Raw genomic sequence first — 20,670 nt, 5'->3', positions numbered from 1 at the left:
TGGAACTCACTATGTAGCCCAGGCTGGTCTTGAACTCACAGTGATCCTCCTGCCTCAGCCTCCCGAGTGCTGGGATTACAGGCATGCACCACCATGCCCGGCTCGCTTCTGCCATTTTCTGTCGTGCATAAATTCTCACTTGTTTCTCCTCTTTGCTTTCTTCAGATTGTTCTTTAAAAGCATTCTTTACTCATTTTGGTCTGTGATGTTCTGCTTGTTTGTAAGAAGTAGAGAATAGCTGTTTTTGGAGGAATCTGAAAGTAATTGGGTGTATTTTGTGCTAAAAGATCTTAGACCTTCAAGAAAATAGAACAGCTTGCCTTTAGATACTTTCCAGTATGATAGCCATCATAGCAGAGAAGAATCTGCTTGTTTTGTGCAGAAAAGGGGGGAAATTTTGCCAGTCTTCTCTTAACTGTGTGGCAGCTGACTGGATAGTTTGTTCAGCCACCTGGTGGTTCCTGATGGGGCCTGATTGAAGCATAGAAGAGTTTGATTTTCATTCTGCAGATGGAGTGGATGGTGACAGTGTTTTGTAGTCGGCAGCTACCTTGTAGCAAACTATTGCTTGGAAAAAAAAAAAAAACAGCCTTGAAACAACAGGGTCTGAATATAATTGGGTGAATTTTAGACTGCTGGCTGTATTATGGGTTCTGGTTATAACCCTGATGTGGCCCTGTCCCAGTTTGAATGGAATTTTGTTCTTTACACATTGGGAATGTTTTAATAACCTTCACAGAGGAATATTTGTGCTTTTGCCCTTCAAATAGATATCCTTGTACCCCAGGCTGGAAGTTAATCTTTTTCAACTGAGAGTGTGGTACGATGTTAATGATTTTGGTTTCTACAACAGAGAGGTCTGAAGTAGTGCTCTAAAAAGGTGGCTTTTAGAGGTAGGCAAGGTAATACCTTAGTAATTTAATATTTCTGCCTGTGAGATTAACAGCTAAGTTTCTTCTTTTCCATGCCAAAAAGACATTTCCATTTGCCTTTCTCTTGCCTTTGATTCTTCTGCTCTCTGTTGCAGCGCCTATTTTGGCTCTTTTTCACCTGATACCTTTTTCTAATCCAACCTTGTCTCTCTCTTTTCCTAGATTCATATTGAGATAAGTGTTTTGTTTTTACTTTAGAATCTCTCTTATGAAAATCTTCAGTGACATATAGAGACTGAATTTCTAGTGATGCTTTATAGTTAACCACATGTCTTGGTCAGGGCAAGAGAAATAAGATTGACCCTCTTTATGAATGATGTAGATTCTGTCATGTTGAGAAATCATCAAAAGGTCTCTGGGAAGTCATAGCATAGTTTTCTCTGACTTGTTGTATGATACTGGATCTATTGCAAATGGCTGTTCATCTCACTTTCTACCTGTAACTGTGGTGGGCCTTGTTCCTTGGCATGTGATGGGGACTATCAGTGCCAGTTTACATATTTTTGTCTTATTGTTTGTAGGTGATGCAGGTTCTGAATGCTGATGCCATTGTTGTGAAGCTGAACTCGGGAGACTACAAGACCATCCACTTGTCCAGCATCCGACCACCAAGGCTGGAGGGGGAAAACACACAGGTAACATTAGGACAGTGGCCAACCTTCTGTGCAGAAATCAAAGGGAATTAGTTAATGGTACAAGTGTGTGCAAGAGTGCAAAAGGACAAGTATTTGAAATCCCCAGTGTATTATTTTCTAATATTTGCAGTCTGGCTAACATTGGGCTTATCTCCATGTTGCTTGAGCTACTCTCACTGCTTGGCTCCATTTCGAATGGGTACTCTTGGCACTCTTAATAGGGCTTCAGAGTTAGGATTGGGACATTTAAGATGGTAGGTGAGTTTTATCCATTAACAACTCGGGATCTCACCTGTGTTGTAGTAGGGTCTGTTTCTGCTGGTCATTTTGATTTAATAATTCCTTATATTTTTGCTCTATGAAGAAATGTGTATATATTCCCTGGGTTCCTCCTCATCTTTTGCAAGTTGTGACTATAATTAGTTGCGCTGTTTTGTGCTATTTGTTTGAGTCTTTTGGCTGAATAAGTGCTTGCCTAACTAACGTGTCTGACTTGGGTTTATCAATTTTGAGAAATTATACTTTGGATGAAAACTTCCATGGTATTCAGCATATGGATAGGCCATTTTTGTGTTTTAAAATTTTGTGGTTATTTTCTTTCCATTCTTTTGAGTTGTGAGTGGTTGGGTTTAGGGGTTCAGGTTGAACATTTTCTTTTGTAAGGGTTAATTTTACAGACATTGTTCCTATTCTTACTATTGCCCCCTGATAACTTAAGTCTGCGTTCAGTTGTTGTAGAACTAGGTCCTTAGTGAGAGCCACTGCCACAGGCAAGTGTTTGGATAGATTTCTGAAACTGAACATTGTGGTTGAAGTTAATGCTGTGTATTTACTATATTCTTTTTTAAAAAAAAAATTTGTTGCTTTTGTAGTTCTAAAGATATAAAATTTGCCTTTCCAATGTTTTGTACATACACATGTCGTGGTGCATGCACAAGTTGAAATTCATACACTGTTTCCATTTGTGTGAGAGTTTATAGACATCCTATAAGAGTAAAATAAAAATACCATGATTGTCTTTTGAATAAGATCATGCATAAAAAATAAAAACAGGATGGGTGATTTAAATGTTTGGCCAATCAGTTCATTCTTTTCCCTTTTTTTCCCTCATAGAGGAGGAAATTTAATGCAGCAAACAGTATTTTGGTAAGGTTGAGAATTTAAATGCACGAAAGACTAGAAATGCCAAAATGAGATTCTCTCAGTAACTGAAGCCGTGCCTCATTGCACAGTGTAAATACACGTCTCCAATTTTATCAGTACTGGGAGTAGTCCACAGCTCTGCATCTGTGCCCTACAGTTGGAATTAAGGTTCCCACAGCAACCACAACTTCAAAATTCTTCAAAGTTAATTTTTGTGCCTGCATCATCAGCCAAAGCATTATGTTAATATAGATTATGTAGTTGAATTTTAAGCAGTTTTTAGGAAATGGGGGGTATTGTAGCTTAGGTAGGATGATACCAGATTTTCTGAAGAAAGAACAACCTGATAAGAACTTTAAGTTTTTTGGGAATCCTTTGGAGTGCTTCAGTGGGTAAAAGATGCATTTTTCTTAACCTAGTGGCCTGTGGGAAGTTGTTAGAATATATTTCCTAGCTTAGCCAGGATACTATAATACAATTTCTTCTTTCCTACCAAAATAAGTTGCCTCTCTTTTTTTCTGCTTCTGTGTTTTCTTTTTGTCCTGTTTACTCTTGATATCTTTCTCCATTTTAAGAAAGTTCTCAGTAAGGCTTAGCTATAATAGCTGCAACATATGGCTTTTGAGGGAAATGAGGAGAAATATCCATTATTTGTTCATTAAAGTCCTTTGGCAGTGTGTGCTCTGAACAGTCCCATTAGAAGTAAGATAATAGAGCATACCTTGAATATGATGGTGGAGGGCACCCTGGAAAACCAGGTTGTGGTGGGTGATCTGGGAAGGCTTCCCAGAGCAACTGTTGTACACTGGCGTATTCAAGAAATTAACAAATTGGAAGAAGGGCACTGCAGACCAGGACTGTCCTCTAGATCTATAGTGCAAGTCATATAGGCCACCTGTATGTGTCAGCTATATTTATTATTTAAAATTTTCAAATAGCTATATTTAAAAACTGAAATATGTTAACTTTCACGTATCTTATTTGACTTACCGTAATCCAAAATATTAGCATTTCAACATTTAATGAATATTAAAACATTAATGACATATTTCCTTTTTCTTTTTTTTTAACTGAGTTTTTGAAATCTGGCATGTTTTTTACACTTATCCCACATCTCTGAATTCCTTCTGTCACATTTCAGGGATGTATTTGGCACATGAAGCTAGTGGCTACTGATAGGGACAGCTCAGCTTTGGAAATGGAGTGGATGTGTTAATTATCGGGATTTACTGGCTGCCAGGTGCTGTGCTGGGATATAGTAAGTCATGAACAGATAGTTTCCTAGTCCTACTCTCATCAGACTTTTAAGTCTAGTAGGGGAAACATTGTACATAAACCCCATTTTTGTCAACTGTTGTGAAATAAATTGAGTTTAGAGAAAGTGTATAATCTGGGAAAGTTTCTTTGAGAAAGTGACATTTAAAGCCTTAACCACTTACTGGGCCAATATTTAAATACAAGATGACCAAAAATTGCGATTTTTTTCATTAATTTTTATAACAGGATATATAAAAATGACAGCTTAATCAAATTTACTTAATACAAAAGGAATGGTGAAAAAAGAATCAAAATATATTATGTAGAAGTACACATTCTCCATGATGAATGTGATTATTATGTATGTCACAAGTATACTGGGCCGGGGACTTGGCTCAGTGGCACTGCACCTTCCTCGCAAGTGCATGGTTCTGAGTTCGATCTCAGGCACCCCCCCACCAATTGTACCAACCAATTTTAAAAAATTGACTGCCCAAGCAGTCAGGACTGTCAGTGCGCCAACAAATGGGCTGCCCGAGTGATGCTAGGGATACAGCATTAAGTGGTTAAAAGGTTAAGGGTGATCAGGAGCAGCTCCCTGAAAAGTGGGAGATAATTTCTGACCAGGGAAGCAGCAATAACAACAATGTGTCAAGTTTTGGGGAACAGATAATAGCCATTGCAGATGGTAAGTGATGTGCCACCATGTGATACTAATCGACAGGCAGGGCTGGGTCATATGTGTCTGGGGAACATCTCAGGATGCTATTGGAAGAGGAGAGAATATGGACCTTATGTTGAACTGAAGTACGGTAAGTGTGTATGACTAGACAAGGGGATAGCTAATTAGGAGTGCTGAGAAATGGGTTTGGTTGTTAGGCAGGGATCATGTGTTGAATAAAGACTTTTAGGTGTTACATTTAAGGATTTTAAGGGCTAGGGATGTAGCTCAGTGGCACCACGCCTGTCTCATAAGTGCAAGGTCCTGAATTCGATCCCTGGTACCCCCCCCCCAGAAATACTTATACTAGGGAAAGTCACACTTGGATTTAAGAACTCTTTTGTCAGTGGTGGGATTTTACAATATGAGAAAGCAATTTGTATTTTATAAGAGATCTTATTAGATCAGAGCGGATCTGCTGCAAGTTCTAGTTTTTCTTTTGAAAAGCCTCAAGACCAAAGACCCAAGGGAGAATAGGGCAGTGAATGAGACTATGGTTGTTACTCAAACCATCCCTCTTCATAGTGGAGGAGTCCGAATCCTTGCTTTTTCTACTTGAAGAATTTCCCAGAGGTCTTATGAAGAATGCAAGATTCTGCTCTGTGCTTATTCTAAAGTTAACAGAGAAAAATATGGATACAAGAAGAAAAATCATGTGGGGTTCCTAGTGGACTATGATTATATGCATTTAAAGTCTAGACAATAGGGATCCCCTTTGGAGTCTTGCACTCCAGTTTCCTTTACTACTTCTCAGCTATTCTTATAGTTACATTGGAAGCCCAGTCAAGTATTCATAGAATAGAAGCTGGTGCCATGACCTCTGTTAGCCCTTATGGCATCTTTGTGCAGGTTACAGAAGGGTGCCCTTTTCTCCAGGGAGCCTCCCATAAGAGCATATGCTTGGCAGAGTGGAGGTTGAATTTCAGCTCTTGTTCTCTCTGTCCCTTTGGCCAAGTGCCCTCGTGCAAAACACAGCACACACAAGAATGTGTGCCTGCCCTAGTTAGATCAGGGTGGGTAGAATATCCAAGGAAAATATCAAGGATGTGTCTTGGGAGCTGGGGAGGGATCTTGTGGTTGCAGAAGCACAAGGTGCTTGAGGATTGTTTGGAGATAGGTGATGGATGGATTGTTGAGGGCACTGGAACATTCTTTGGAGATTACCTTCTGTTTAATTACTGGGCACTTTATAGGGCTCATAGCTTTGAAGTGGAGCAGAATATAACCTAATAGTTTATGTATCGGAGCCTTTCCTAAACCATAGAACCAAATGGGAGAGGGCACAGATGAAGGAAGTGGAGGAGGAGGTGGCGAGAAGTCTTTGGCAGGAGCATCTTCAAGGGCAGGCAGATGGTGTGCGGAGATTTCTGTGATGGGGAGGCTTACCCAGGAGCTCCCAGATGCAGACTCAGTGGGGCTTTCTAGAACACATAGAGGTGTGCCCCCCTGCCCCTGCCCCTGAGAATTGAACCCAAGGCCTTGGATGCTGAGTTACCTACATCCTCTTTATTTTTTCATTTTGAGACACGGTGTCATTAGGTTGCCCTTGCTGGACTTAAACTTGATGTGATCCTTCTGCCTCAGCCTCTCATAGTGGTGTGATTGATCGATCGATTGATTGATTATAAGTGTGTGCCACCACACCCTGCTTGGAAGAGATTATTTTGCCATTTCTCTTCCTCCTGCCCTAAAAGCTCTAGTAGTTTGTTATCAAATAATACAGATCTTTTGAGAAATCTATTCATTTGGAGGATAAGAGGGCAAATTGGCTTTTTCTTGTTTTCACAGAGACAGGTTCCTTTCTCTTAAATTATACTGGAAGACAAGGTTTTTCCCAAGGCTAACTGTATACTTCCACACCCACCCACTTCCAGATTATTTTCTAATTGGAGCCAGGATAATTGCTTGGATAAAGAATTGCTTTGGGGGTGGGGCAGGGATTTGGCTAAGTGGTTTAAGCGCAAGGGCCCAAGTTCCATCCCCAGTACCATTAAAAAAAAAATCCTGAAAGAAGAATTGCTGGGGGGGGGGCTGGGGGTTTATCTCAGTGGTTCTGCTGACTGCCTCACAAGCACAAGAGCCCAAGTTCGATCCCCGTACCAAAAAAAAAGAATTGCTTGGATCAAAGGAGCAATTTTCACCAAGGCAGCTGCATTCCAGAATTATCCAGGAATTCTTAAGTAGCCTGTGATGCTGGGATTTCATTGGATCTTGGTGTGTTGATGTAAAGTATGATGGGAGGGTTAAAAGCAGAAGTGTGTGATATTTCCCCCAGAAATATTATTATTAATATTTCCAGTTTGATGTATCCAGTGATGATGATTGTGTCTCTTTCAGGCTGAAGGCCATTTAAGAACACTCACATGTGGTGCACTTGTGCAACTAAACACGCATCAGTGTTTCCCTAAAGATAGAGCTTGTTTTATCTAGTTGTTTGCCAGAACCACATAAGTGCAATGTCTTCCAGAAAGGCTGTGGCATTCTGAGCTGCTGCCTTGAAGGGAGATAGCACATTGTGCAATCTCAGGACTTCCTAGGGAGCGTTTGGCTTTGATCTGAAACTGGAAAGCCTAGTGTTCTATTGCCCAGGGCTGCTGGGGGCTTTGTGTTACACTTGGAGTATTAATGACAAAGGAAACAGCCCCCAGGCATTCAATGAAGGGGCTGACTTATTCTCCCGTGAAGCCTGCTCTTGTGGTGCTATTGTAGTTGGCAGAAAGATCCAGAGCTAAATTTTACCTTGAAAACAGGTGTGTAATTTACCCACCCACCCGCCAAGTGTTTAGTGTGGAAAGTTTGCTTTTAGCTGCAGGGCCTTTTTCTTCAACTCCTTTCTTTAGTTTGTCTGTTTCTCCCTCATAGCTATCTCCCCATCATACATGCAAAGTTTTTGAGCTTGGTACTCTGGGACACATGGAAACCAAAGGTGCAGTCTTTCCCCAGCTGGTCGTCTGATGTTATCAGTGTCTGTTCACTTCCTTCACCCTGTCTTTCAGCCTCCTCCCTGTGAACTCACTTCCCACATAAAGGTTCTTTCACATCAGGGCTTCTAGATATGCAGACCCAGGCACTAAAGGTTCAGTTTTGTTAAAGCTGCAGTTTGCTCAATCTCCCTGAGTCCTTACTTCATCTTGGGAGTCGCCTGGGCAGGCAGTTGGCAGAGAGGAACTGCAGGTAGGTACATTATTAGTGATGTCCTGGAATTCTTAAGGGCATTTTGTCAGAGGCAGGGCTGTTTAGGGTTCTGGTAACTCCATTCATTGTACAGATTCCTAGGAGACTTTGGCATGTAGACAGATTAAAAGTGGTTCTCAACCTATTTCCTCTAGTTAAGGTTTTGGAAAGCAGGATGGACTTCTGGTCCCTCTGGACCCTCAGGCAGGGGATGGTACCACTGAGATGCATACCAACACGGGGGTAATCTACTAAACCCACTGACTGATGTGTTTGTGACTGGGAGCATAAGGCAAATAGCAAATTAGAGAGGGACTCCTGCTTGGCATTAAGGACCTTGGAGAAAAGCAAAGGCTCTTCAAAATGGATATAGCATTTCACTGGTTTCCAGTGGGGAGATTTGGGGACTGCAGCAATGTGATAAAAAGATGTGGAATTTGTCAGCACTGGCAGAGGCATTCTGTACCTGTTTCAGATTTGTTTGATCTGGGCATTTTTTGGGAAGAACACTCCAGACCTCCTTTGTTAGAAGACTGAAAACATCTACTATTAGGAGACTTGTGGTGGGTCTTAGCTCACCTATTTAAAATTCTAGAATGTGTATATACTGATTTTTTTTTTTTAAGATTCATATCTAAGTGTCACCGCTTAAAACATTGCTATGATCTATTTCTCAGCTGGTGAGGTCTCTGAGGGTCAAGCCTGGCTTCTTGTGATGAGGTCAAGACATTGGGTATCTAGGTAGATAGCAGTTTCTTAAAATGTACATTCCACTGATCTTTTAAGTGAATTTTAAACTGGAGAAGACAGCATGTACCTATCTTGCTGCCCTTGGATTTGCTTTCTTCTTCCTGTTACAAATTTTATTTTCTTTCATTTCCTTTAGTTATATATCGCCTTTCCCATGATCTTGCTTCCCTCTTTCAAATAATTTTTGTGGGATTTTAACAATCTCCTGGTGGGTCCTGATGATTAATCCTTCTCCAAACTTGTTCATTTACCCTTTTCCATCCATCTCTCTTTCTTTGTTGCTTTAATCATAACTATCACATAGTTCTACATTTTCAATTTATCTAAATCTTTCTTGTGCTGTATGTTCATATTTTTTGTCTCTTCTCAGTCCTGTGAGCTGCAGTAATTCTCTGTTGTTTCAGAATTGACAGTACCAACATATTTAATATACCTGCTGTGTTGAGATACCACCCCGCTTTCTTGCCCTGGATCTTAAAGGCCCTTTGAGTCTGGAGACTTCCACACACATGACCTTTCCTTCTCTATAGCATCCTGTACTGCTGTTTTAGGCACACACTTTCCATTGTGAAGTCTAACCTCCACTGAGACCAGGAACAACACAGTGTCTGCATTTCTATAGCCCCTCTTTCATAGTGCTGTGAATACAGTAGGCATTTATACAGTTTTCTTTTTCTTTTTTTACAGTATTGGGGATTGGACCCTGGGCCTCCTGGCACATGCTGGGCAAACACTGTATCCCTGAGCCCTTTTTATTTTGAAACAGGGCCTCCTTAAATTGCCCAGATTGGCCTGAGTAGCTGGGATTATAACAGGCCACGTTTATCAAATATTTAAGTCAGAATATTTGTTGAGGCATAAGACCTAGTTCTATAGATTGCTTTTGAATAGGCATAATTTTTTACCATTTCTTAAGTCTGTTGCTAATCTCCTTAGCTGTTTCTGATAGCTGTTTCAGCTGAAACCAATGTCCTGGTATCTAATAGTCCCAGGAGGGAGTTTTTGCATTCCTGTTTTTTATTTGTTTTTCTTTCCCTGCTTCCTAATTGGATTGCACAGTTTGCTGGCTAGGTCACATGAGGCTTAGTTTTCTGTGGGCATTTTCTCTTCCCCATTCATGGCTTCAATCTAGTTGCTGCTTTTGGGTTGACTAGTCTTCCCTCTCTGTGCATTAGCTTTTCCCATAATGCATATTCCATTCACACAGTGTAAATTGGGTTCAGTCCACCAAGAGCGTTAATTTTAGGATTTTAAGTGTGCTTGAAAATTGGTCCCCACTTGACTTTCTTTTAATTCCTCTATGCTTAGTCAGCCTTTTCCGACTATTCATAGTAGTCCTGATATCTTGATTCATTGGATTTTTTTGATACACGTTTTACTGAAAGCTATACATGTATTTTTTTTCCTGTGGTCAACCTTGTTGGTTGTCAGATTACTTGTTTGCTGGAACTAATTTTACAATCAACTAGAGAGCTTTTCCTTCATCTTTCTCTATTTATGAGATACTGATTGCAGAGCTACCTACACTGTGTTTAAATAAATTACCTTTTTCTTTTTTGCGCAACATTTATATTCAAGGCGAGTTCAGTGCAACCAGCCAGTGCTTTGCCATTTCTGCAGACCAGGGTTGTAGGTTTCAGTCCTTTGTGGGCTAATTAACTTTGGACTGGGAAAATTTTGTTCATTTCAAAAACCAAACATTTAAGTTGTCTGTATTATAGGCACTGTGGTTCTGGTAGATCATTTTTATTAGTACAGTGTTTATATTGTCGGGACTAATATCTAAACATGAGCCAGTATGTGTGTGAGTTGTGACCAGTAGGTGGGATACTTTAGATGGGATAGTGAGTTATGGATTAGGCAGTTTTGGCCACGCCATTGAGACCAGAAGGGGAAGCTGAAGGACACAGTGCTGGCTTTTTTCCTGTTAAATGACAGTCCTATTGCTTAGGCATATTTTTCATGTCACTTTTCATTTTTGCCTTTTTTGAAAATCCATAGTCAATTTATGGGTTGTTCATATTTTCTAGTCCTTAATCTCACCTTCTACGATAGCTGCCTGGTTGGGGCTGCAGTTGCTTTGCCCCATTCAGTATCTTATTGATGGCCGCCTAGGCTGGTTGTAGCAAGATGTCGGTGTAGTTAGTTGTGAAGACATTCTGGAGACTTTGTGTTTCTTACCTTTTCATTTCTCTGCTAGAAGCCAGTTGATACAATCTCTTTTATTGTTTCACTGTGTGGGGCACTTAGTGAAACTAAGCAGAATTATTACCTGTATGTTGGGTATCTGCTGTACCTTTGTGTTCAGACTTTGGTCCCTAGAATTTGGTTGCTTCTGCTGTTCTGCTGATTCTGAATAAGCCACATTAGATACATGTAGTTTCTAGTTTTTGCTTTTAAATAGCATACCCTTCCCACCTTCTGTCTTTTTTCCCCTTCTCAGTTTGATTTTTTTTTGGTCAAGTAGATTTTTCATTTCTCCACATCTGTTGCCAGCTGACTGCCTAGCACGTAGTTGATTCTCAAGTGTTTATTACCTTGTGTCTGTCTCATTGCATTCTCATTGGTTGTCTCTTCTCCCTGTTCATAATGGTGGTGCAGGTTGGTCAGAATACAGTGACACTTGACTGATTCTACCATTTGGTCACTCCCAGGACATTTTTGTCCTTTTTAAACAGGAAGGCTGGGAGGAAGGCTGGACTCTTTCCATGTGTTGCCTGTTGGAGGGTGGGCCTTAATTAGGAGAAAGCCACATTCTTATTCGTATGGAGCTGCCTGTAGCATCTGCTTCTCCAGCTGGAGGGGCTTGTTTTAGAATGACTGGCATGAAGCAGAGCTCTATGGTGGGCTGCTGGCATGCCCTGTGCCTGGCTGCCTTTTTAGCCTCCTTTTCCCCAGGTTTCTGCTTGAGGTCCTGCATCTGGGGATGGGGGTGGCTAGTACTACTCACCTTCTTAATGGACCCTCTTTCCCCTTTACCTTTCATTGCAGCTGCTGTGAGGGAGTGCGTTGTATATCGACAGGCATTGCCATTTGCTGGCTTTGGCCAGTGGGACATACAGAATTATTAGGCCAGTTTGTGCTTTAGGAGGAGAGAGACTTGGTATCACTCAGAGCAGCTTATTTTCTTTCATTTCTTATAATGGGGAAAGAAGTTATCCCAGTGCTTTGCTATTCTTTCAGTATGTGTGTATAAAACCACCAGCTCAGCGTTTTCTCAGGAAGACATCCAGAATTCCTCCGTTTTTTGAGCCTGATTTGAGCTGGGCTCTGGTTTGCCTTAGCAGTTTCCTCTGGATGCTGCCTCCTTGCTCTAAAAGCTTTTGGGCCACACCTCTCCTTTCCTCAATCCCTCCTAGGTCACTTACAAGAGTGGTTCCTCCAATCCACACTCCTGTTTGCGTACCAAGTTACAGTTCTTCTGGAGGTGCGTGGACTTAGTCGTGGCACTGTCAGAAAGACATCGGCTCCTCATTTCAGTTTGTAACAGCATTTGGCTTGTTGTTATGATTAGATATCCATAAAATACATCAGTTAGAGGAAGGTCACTGGCCCTGTTGGAAACATATACCTCAATCCTAAAAGATACAAATTAGTCCCAGGATATCTGATACTGTCGGTGGAACCCGACAAACTGAAAATGCAGTGTAATAAAATCGTACAGGCTTTCATCTCTCACCCGTGTCACCTAGCAAGAAATGAATTTTGAGGCCAAAGCTGATAGCGTTTAATCTCTCTGTTTAGGAGTATATGCACATGTGCTCAGGGGAACATGCTCTCTTCTTGCCCTTGGGTCCACCCCAGAGCTGGTAGATTGGGAGACTTATGGGCCGATTTTGCTCTCTTTTCCCTACCTCATGATTCTCAAAAAATTGGCTTGTTTGTTTTGTTTTGATCTGCAAATATTTGTGAAAGAGCATGAGTATAGATATGTGCCCATGACATTTTTAGCTTTCATTTGGATTTGTTTGAATCACCTTCTAATCTTACACTGTATTAGTCAGTTTTCCTTTTGCTGGACAAAATACCTGACACCTATAACTTCAGAGAGAAGAGGTATCTTTGCTTCATGGTTTCAGAGAATTCACTTCATGGACTCTGAGGCAGGAACATCATAGCAGAAGGTTGTGGTAGAGCAAAGCTGCATAGTTCATGATGACCAGAACTCAGAGTAGGGAAACAACACCAGAGAGGGAGGGGTCTAGGACTGGTATAGTTCACAGATACAGGTCATGCCTCTGTGACCCGCCCACACACCCAGAAGGGTGCTTTACTAATTCCTTGGGCAGCCGCCAAGCCAATGAAGTTGACAATTAAGCATGACTGTCATTCTGTGATTCCTTCTGTTTCCACCTGATGTTCCTTCTGAAGGGTAGAGGGAGTTTGTAAACTTGATTCATGTGCGGTCATTCCTGGCCAACATAATTTGGTCATTCTGTTATTTGTTCCTGTAGATCTTACTAAGGAGTCTGTGCTGTGCTGTATTCCTCTTATCTTGTGTTAGTTTCAAATCCTCTGTGCTGTTTTGGATTCAGTATGGGTCTGTCAGTGATTGAATGCATAGCATTGTTGCAGTTTACTGTTGCCCTTTAGCTGCTTTGCTGGGGTTTCAGAATGATGACTTGAATCTCATTCACTATTTAAAACATGCATTGTTCTCTAGTTTTTTTGAGCAACAACATTTAGGATGCTTATTAAATGTGATCTTAAGTTCTAGAAAACTACATTTGTATAATGCAAGCAAGATCAGTATCTTGGAATTTATATCAATTGACATCTGAATTGGTAAAATCTCTAAATCTGTAGTTCCTACATACTGATTCAAAGCAGCTTCTCACCCATCCCAGTGGCATCTTGTCTTGAAACAAGTGAGCATGTGCAGCCTGCTGGTGGTGAGGTGGGGTTTTCCTCATTCTAGGTTATTTGTGATGTCAAGTTCCATTTATTATCGGTGATTTATTATTTGTGATGTCAGGCATTTATTACTAGTGTTGGGAAGTTTCAAAACTCCAGTTCTCTAGAGATTTCACTGTTTCCTTTCTTGGTGCCTATGGGAGGAAGCAGGCCTTTTACTGCTGTGGCTTTCAGATCTGTCTTTAGTTTCTTTCTTCCTCCCTCTTAGATAATTGTTTTACCTTTCCGTCTCTGCCCTACTTGATCTTCATTATTACTGTCTTTGGTGGTCAGGATTAATATGAGGGAGTGAAAAATGAAAAGCTTAGCCCTGTTTCCATTCTTCTGCTTTTACTTCAAGTCTACTTTGTCATCTGTGTCTTTCACCTAATTCTAACCTGACTCTTGGCCAATTCAGGGATGAAAAGCCTCTCCTGGTAGCAGAGGTCACTGATCTTAATGTAGCATGAGTCTTGGAGGATATAAAATCTAAGGAAGCAGTTTTGGCTCCTCACACCTAGATACTCTCGTGTTCTGTATCTGATGGTTCTGTGTGGAGTCAGCCATCCACATATTGAAAATTTTTGAAAAAAAAAAATTACCTCTGCATTCAACATGTACCACCCCCGCCTTGCAGTATTTGGGATTAAACCCAGGACCTCACATATGCTAGCCAAGTGCTCTACCACTGAACTACTGCTTAGCTCCAGCTTTCTTTTCATGTCATTATTCCCTAAACAGATGCAAGTGCACATATTTTATGTCATTTTATATTTGACTTGAGCATCTGAGGATTTTGTTGCTGGAGTAGGAGGTGTCTCGGAACCAATCCTCTGAAGATACGTAGGCATCTTTCAGTATCCTGGTGGCCTTGAACTGACTTAGAGTTCTGAAGCTGGGGAATGGGGACTCATTGCTATTTCTGGCTGCTGTTTGATCTTTATATCTGTCTTTTACCTCTGTCCCCTTTCCTGCTAGGAAAGTGATGCTCCTATGAGCACTTCTCACATATCCTCAGATACAAAATTCTCTAAGGGCACATCATTTGATTGTTAACTGTTAGATTCACTGCAAATATGGCCGCCCACATTATTGCTTCTCATTTTCTGCAAATGAGCGCCAAGCCTCTAGATTTACGCAGGACCGCTCTGAGGACAAAGATTAAGTTGGTGCCTTGTATTTTGATTGAACAATGGAGTTGCAGCGTGTACTCATGTCTGCCACTGCCTGCCACTGTTCTTGTCTTTATACTTTTAGCCTCACCCCACAGACCTATCCCAGATGCACAGCTGTGTTCCCTGTTGGTTCTCTAAGTGAGATCCCTTTAAGCTTTTGCCTTAGAGTAAAGGCCATATCTGGTTTTTCTGAGCTACTTCTGTTCACTTTCCAGCACTGCCAGACACTTCAGCTTGCGAACCGCTGTTCTGGATTGTTGCTTTTAGCAGCACGAGAGTTAGGGCTCACCAAAGTTCTCTGTCCAGGATTTTGATCTTACAGTGCTATTTATCTTTTTTGTACCCGATTTAGATATAGTACTATGTATCTCTGCTGTCCTGTGTGAGTAGTGCCCCACCCTTGCCCTACCCCAATTCCTAGGTGGTGAAGCCAACTGCTAATCAGACCTCTTAGTTTAGAATAGTGATGGCGAACATTTTGGGGTGCCAACTGCCACCCCAAACCCACTTATTTATTGCAAAGTGCCAATACTGCAATTAAACCTGAATACTGAGGGTTTAGTTTAGAAAAAACAACTCATATATTAATGTCTTTTGTCTTAAAAAAAATACAATAACACGCTTTTTCCACCATTGCTTAAAACATCTAGCGAAAAGAGATAGGAATTTTGCTTCAGAGAAAGAGAAGATTCTCTAGGGAAGAGTAGAGTTTCTTAGAGTTCTTACATCATTTCAGCTAATATTTAGGCAGGGCCTGGTATTTGCAGTTTTGGTCTAAATTTCATTTCATGATAACAAGAGAAAAGGTTTATGAAGTGGTACCTTATTGAATCTAGGTTCACACTTCATGTGCATTCTATTAACTGAGCATAGTCAAGTGGAGAATAGGGTGCAGGTTAAGGTTGTGCTTGCCTCTGGCATGAGTAAGTAGCCCTTGCATGGTTGGAAGAAAGTAAAGGTGCTTTGTGACACATGCTCAAAGGCCAGCAGTTCAGCAGACAGCCCAGCAAATCCTCAAGAGCCTTCTGAGTTTTGGCTGGCACATGCAAGTATGCTGTGCAGACATAGTGTTTGGGGCAGCTCTGTGTGGACTGAGGAAGAGGAAAGCCTGTCCTTTAATAAGGCATTATCAGAATTCTTCTGCTCAGTTCTGTTCAGGGCTCAGCTCTGAGCTCTGTAGGTTGACAGTGCTATTAGATTGATTAACTGATTTATGCTAAATAAGTACAAAGAAATGTGATTTAAAAGTCAGTTTGCAGGCTTGTTAATATATGATAGGAATTTCAGCCACCAGACCAGAATGATTTGATGGGCCAAAGGTTCTTTCTTGTAGAAAAAGTTGCTTCTTATTTACAGAATATGAAGAAAGGAGATAGCTGACACAGTGGAAGGCTGTGCCAGCCCCAAGTATACCTGCCTGGCCCAGGCAAGGCATGAGGCACAGGGCATCCTGTTTAATCCAAATCCTGCCCTGATTAGACAGATGAGGAAACAGAGCCTTGGGAAAATTCTGTCACTTGCTCCAAAGTTTCCTTCTTTGGTAAGCTGGGGACCAGAACTTTTACTCCCTCCACATGTGCCACAGGAGCTTGGATTTTGGTTATGTTGGTGGCTTTTTCTTCTGGAGTCTTGAGTGGACTTCCTTCCAGGCTTTTGTTTTTCAGGTTTCTGCTTCTACCAGAAGCTATAGCTGATTGTCTTTCTTATTGCAACTCATACTTTCTTGCTTCAACATATTTTTACAAAGTTAGACTGTTTCCTGCATCTGTTTGTTGAAGTACCATGATTTACAAGAGAGACGTACGTGTGTGTGTGTGTGTGTGTGTGTGTGTGTGTATTTGTTTTGTTTTGCTTTGGTACCAGGGATTGAACTTGGGTCCTTGTGCTTGTGAGGCAGGCAGTGGAACCACTGAGCTAAATCCCTGGTCCTCTAATTTATATTTCTAATGGATGTTTAACTTGAGATAAGTGGGTAACCTGCATTTCCCCCCTTTTCTTTTGTAGTGCTGGGGATTGAAATCAGGTGCTCATATATTCTAGGGCAGCATTCTACTTCCTCCAGCCACTATATCTGTTTAAAGGTCTTGTCTCTTATATAAAGTTCTCCTGGCAATAATCTCACTACAGTACTTCAAACAGTCCCCTATGAACAGATTGGATTCCTCTTTTTTTTTTTTTTAGGTACTGAGGATTGAACTCAGGACCTTGGGCTTGAGAGGCAGGCAGTAGAACCACTGAGCTAAATCTCTGTCCCGGATTCCTCTCTTTTTGACAAAGGGTCTTAATACTAGTCATTTTTACAAAGGTTTTCAAGCCCTGGGAGTACCTATTTCTAGATTTCATTATTGATTTAATTTATATTCACTCTTTTTTTACATTAACCCCATTAGATGATTTATGTCTGCTTTCATCTTTACATGGTTCTCTATTTAGGAAACTTCCCTAATTATAAATGTAACATTCATTTTATAAATTTGGGAATATTTAAAGAAGAAAATGTAAATTACTTAAATCCCATCATCCAGAGGCAGCATCTGTTAATATCTCATGGCCTTCTCACCGGTGCCTCTGTTCATGTTTTGTAAGTGAGCATTTCCCTTGGCCTTTAAATAATTTTTTAAAACAGAATTTTTAATGGTTATGTAGTTTTAAATAATGTGGATGTACCATATTTTATTTAACTAGTTACCACCTATTTTTTTGAGCTATAAATTATCTCCAATTTTTATGATTATATCTTTATTCTTAAAATGGAGGTTTGCCTTGAAGTAGAAAGCACGAGCAGGTCCATTGAGATCAGAGATAGCCCTTGGGCAAGTTGCACTGGATTACACAGTGTGACATTCTTACCACAGATACATGTTCCCAGAGGAGCTGATATTTAGTCCTGCTGGCAGTACACACTCTAATCACCTAATTCCTTATCTATTTGTGTTATTTAGAAGCAGGACTGGATCCAGGCCCCCTGTGTTTTGTTGCCAGACTGGCTTTCTCCTCTCAAGCTCAGGATAAACTTGCTGCTGTTGAATAGAAAGGTGGAAGATATGGCTAAGTCTTCTCTGGGGCCTCACAGCTCTTTCCAGCTGCCCTGGCTGGGAGGTGCTGAGATGCCTGAATGGGAACGTGGGCCCCTGGTATCCTCCCTTGTTCCAGTTCATGTGCTGCTCAGTAGGCTGCTCTCAAAGCTTTACACTTGTTTTTTGCACAGATACACTGCAGATCATTAAATCGTATCCTATTGTGACAAAGACATTCACCCCAAGTAGGTGTATATAAAGCAATTATATTTAATTAACAGAACAACATTACTGACCAGTTGATAATTACAACCCCTGGTTGCTTGCTTGAAGGAATATAGCCTGCCTCCTTCTTGAGGAGGTGGATGTGGCCCATTCAGGGGGCAGGATGTGAGAGCTGGGAGGGTTCCCACAGCCCTCTGTCTCTCTGTATGTGGAACGTGCATACGTACTGTCAACATAATCTTGTTTGAGCTCAAGAAGTGGTTAGTATTTAAAAAGAGTGATGGTTCGGATTGTTGAGGGCTCTATAACCTAGAGGTTATATCTCAGATATATCCTAAAACAAAAATTTAGCCCTGGGCAAATGCAGCCCAGTACAGTGCGCTATTTGTGCCACACATAGGTTCAGCTGTTCATTGTTAACTTACTGGCTCTACTAGTTGGGAGCAGAGAGCATATTAAAATTATCCAAACCAGAAATTGGTATAATGCTTTGTTTGGCTAATCTTATGATAGAATTGGAAGATATTCTACACTAGTGATGGCGAACTTTTTAGAGTTTCTTAGACTACAAACAGCCTGCTTCAAGCACGTGTGTCAAAGGTTTGCCCCCACGGTTCTACACTGTTCGAACACTCAATTTTGTCCTCTTTTCTCAGATTTTTTTTGTTTGTTTGTTTTTGTTTTTGTTACCGGGAATCGAACTTGGGCCCTTGCACTTGAGAGGCAGGCAGCGGGATCACTGAGCTAAATCCCTGGCCCTCAGATTATTTTTAATGTGCCATTTCTCAGAGGGTTAATGTTTTCTGTGGGCAGCCTTATCTTGGCTGGCAAAGGACTGGCACCTTGATTACCCCAGAGCCTCCTCTCAGACTGGGTGGCTGGTATTAAAAGCCTTGAGGACAGCTATTTTCTCCAGGCTCAGTTCTTTATCTGAGTGAAGTCCATCCACAGGAGGGGAGAGACCCTCCTTACTGTTTTCTTATGCAGGTCTTTTCCTTGTGTCCCTTCTCTCAGATCCTTGCTTCACATAAACATGGTCCAAGGAACCTAGGAGACCAGAGGAGGATGGAGAGAGAAGAGTTAAGTTATCAGACAGTTGCTTGCTGAGGGCAATCACCTGTGTGCCCCAGCGTGGTCTCCAACTTTCTTTCCACCTTCCCGCTTCTATCTGATGAGCTTTCTTCCTGTGCCCTTTAATGGCTGTAGAGAGCTAGCTGTAAGAGCCAAGAGAAGGCTTTGGAAGGACACTTGCAGGTTTAGTTTTTGTTGCTCAGGAAGTGTGAGTGGAGACAGTTTAATTTATGCACAGGTGTGTAGCTTGGAGCAATACCGGATCTCTCTGGTTCACTTTTGATGAAAAGAACAGTGGGTTTGTGCTGAAATGTGTCTGTAGTCTTGGGAAGGGAAAGGTGAGGGTTGGCGCTGGAGATCTTTTAGTGATACTGTATCATTTGAATGGGGCTTTCTCTGTGGTCTTGAAGAAGAAAGTAGTAGTATCTTGGTCTTTTGAAAAAGTAATTTTAGCTTACAGACTCCCAGCCACACTTGAGTAACTTTTAGAAAGTGCAATATTTTATCCAAATCCCATTAAATGTTAGGTACTCTTTCTATATTCGCTTTACTGTCCTTTAACTGATTAGCAAAATATTTATGTGAACCCCAAAGGCTGATTTATTTATTTTATTGTCTTTTTTAATAACTTGTTTTTCCCTTGTGCTGGTTGCTTTCAGAGGCCCAGACAACTACCATGATTTCTTTGGTGATAATCATCTGCCCTCCCTTGGCCTGCATCCTCAAGGGGCTGTTTGGAATTTTCCAGGCTTTAATGAAGCCTCTAGCTAGCTATTCTGTACCCTTGGTGGGTGGCAATAAATCCACCCAGAGTGCCCCCACCCAGGGGCAGTGTAACTTACATTTAACATATGGAGCAGATTAGTGGCTAGGACTCAGCAGGAGTGGCTGTAGAAAAATACAGTGGAAATGCCTCCAGACAAATTGGCCTTCATTTTCTTGTTGTGGAATCCTCCTTTCTTCCTTTACTTCCCCCTGCCCCCATCATCATCATTTTTGTTGGTATTTGAGCCCATGGCCTGGTGCATGCTAGGCAAATGCTCTACCACTGAGAAGTTTCTGCCGCTTTTTTTTTTTTTTTTGTGGGAGAGGGTCTCACTAAGTTTCCCAGGTTGGCCTTGAACTTGGGATCCCACCTCTTAAGTACCTAGGGTCAGCTTTGTGCAGTTGTGCCCAGCTGGAAGCCTCTTTGTTTTCCTGTGCCTGAGGATTTTCTGCATAGTTAAATTGCTGGCCAAAGTGCAGTAGGCATTTTTAAGCACCTGCCCTTTGCCTGGGCAAGAAACTAGAAAGTTGCTGGTAAGGGTGATCTCTTGAGAGACTGCTCTGGAAATAGCAGATCTTCTGGTTGAGATCCTAAAGTCATGGTAATGAAAGACAGGTCAGATGAGAGCCTTTGATTGGGGAGTTACCCTTGGCACAGTCCTCTTTAAGCAGCTACACCTCTTCCTGGCAGGTTCCCCCTCCTGAGCCTGTCTGTGCTCACGTTGCTCTCCATAATTAAATTATTTTTGCTTGCAAGCACACAACTCAGGCCTTGTTTTAAGATTCAGAAAACAAGTTTCTGTAATTTCTCCTGTGAGGGTAACTGGCCACATTTGTTTGTAATGGACACGTGCCTGTGTGTGTGTGTGTGTGTGTGTGTGTGTGTGTGTGTGTGTGTCTGTCTGTGTGTGT

At 41.4% G+C, this 20,670-nt stretch overlaps 1 protein-coding gene across 1 annotated transcript in view; it reads left to right on the top strand.

Annotated features, from left to right (window-relative positions):
• The window catches only part of Snd1 (staphylococcal nuclease and tudor domain containing 1), a 445,827-nt gene that overhangs the window by 68,032 nt on the left and 357,125 nt on the right, over positions 1-20,670 (top strand). The window contains exon 10 of the mRNA XM_010633440.1: positions 1,454-1,567. Within this exon, the coding sequence (XP_010631742.1) occupies positions 1,454-1,567 (114 nt within the window). The remainder of the gene's footprint in view (positions 1-1,453; positions 1,568-20,670) is intronic.

This window comes from Fukomys damarensis, unplaced genomic scaffold (genome assembly GCF_012274545.1).
Source record: "Fukomys damarensis isolate Sample0158 unplaced genomic scaffold, DMR_v1.0_HiC HiC_scaffold_4, whole genome shotgun sequence".
Lineage (NCBI taxonomy): Eukaryota > Metazoa > Chordata > Mammalia > Rodentia > Bathyergidae > Fukomys > Fukomys damarensis.
The sequence above is the reverse complement of the archived record's forward strand: the minus strand, read 5'-3'. Positions and strand labels throughout refer to the sequence as shown.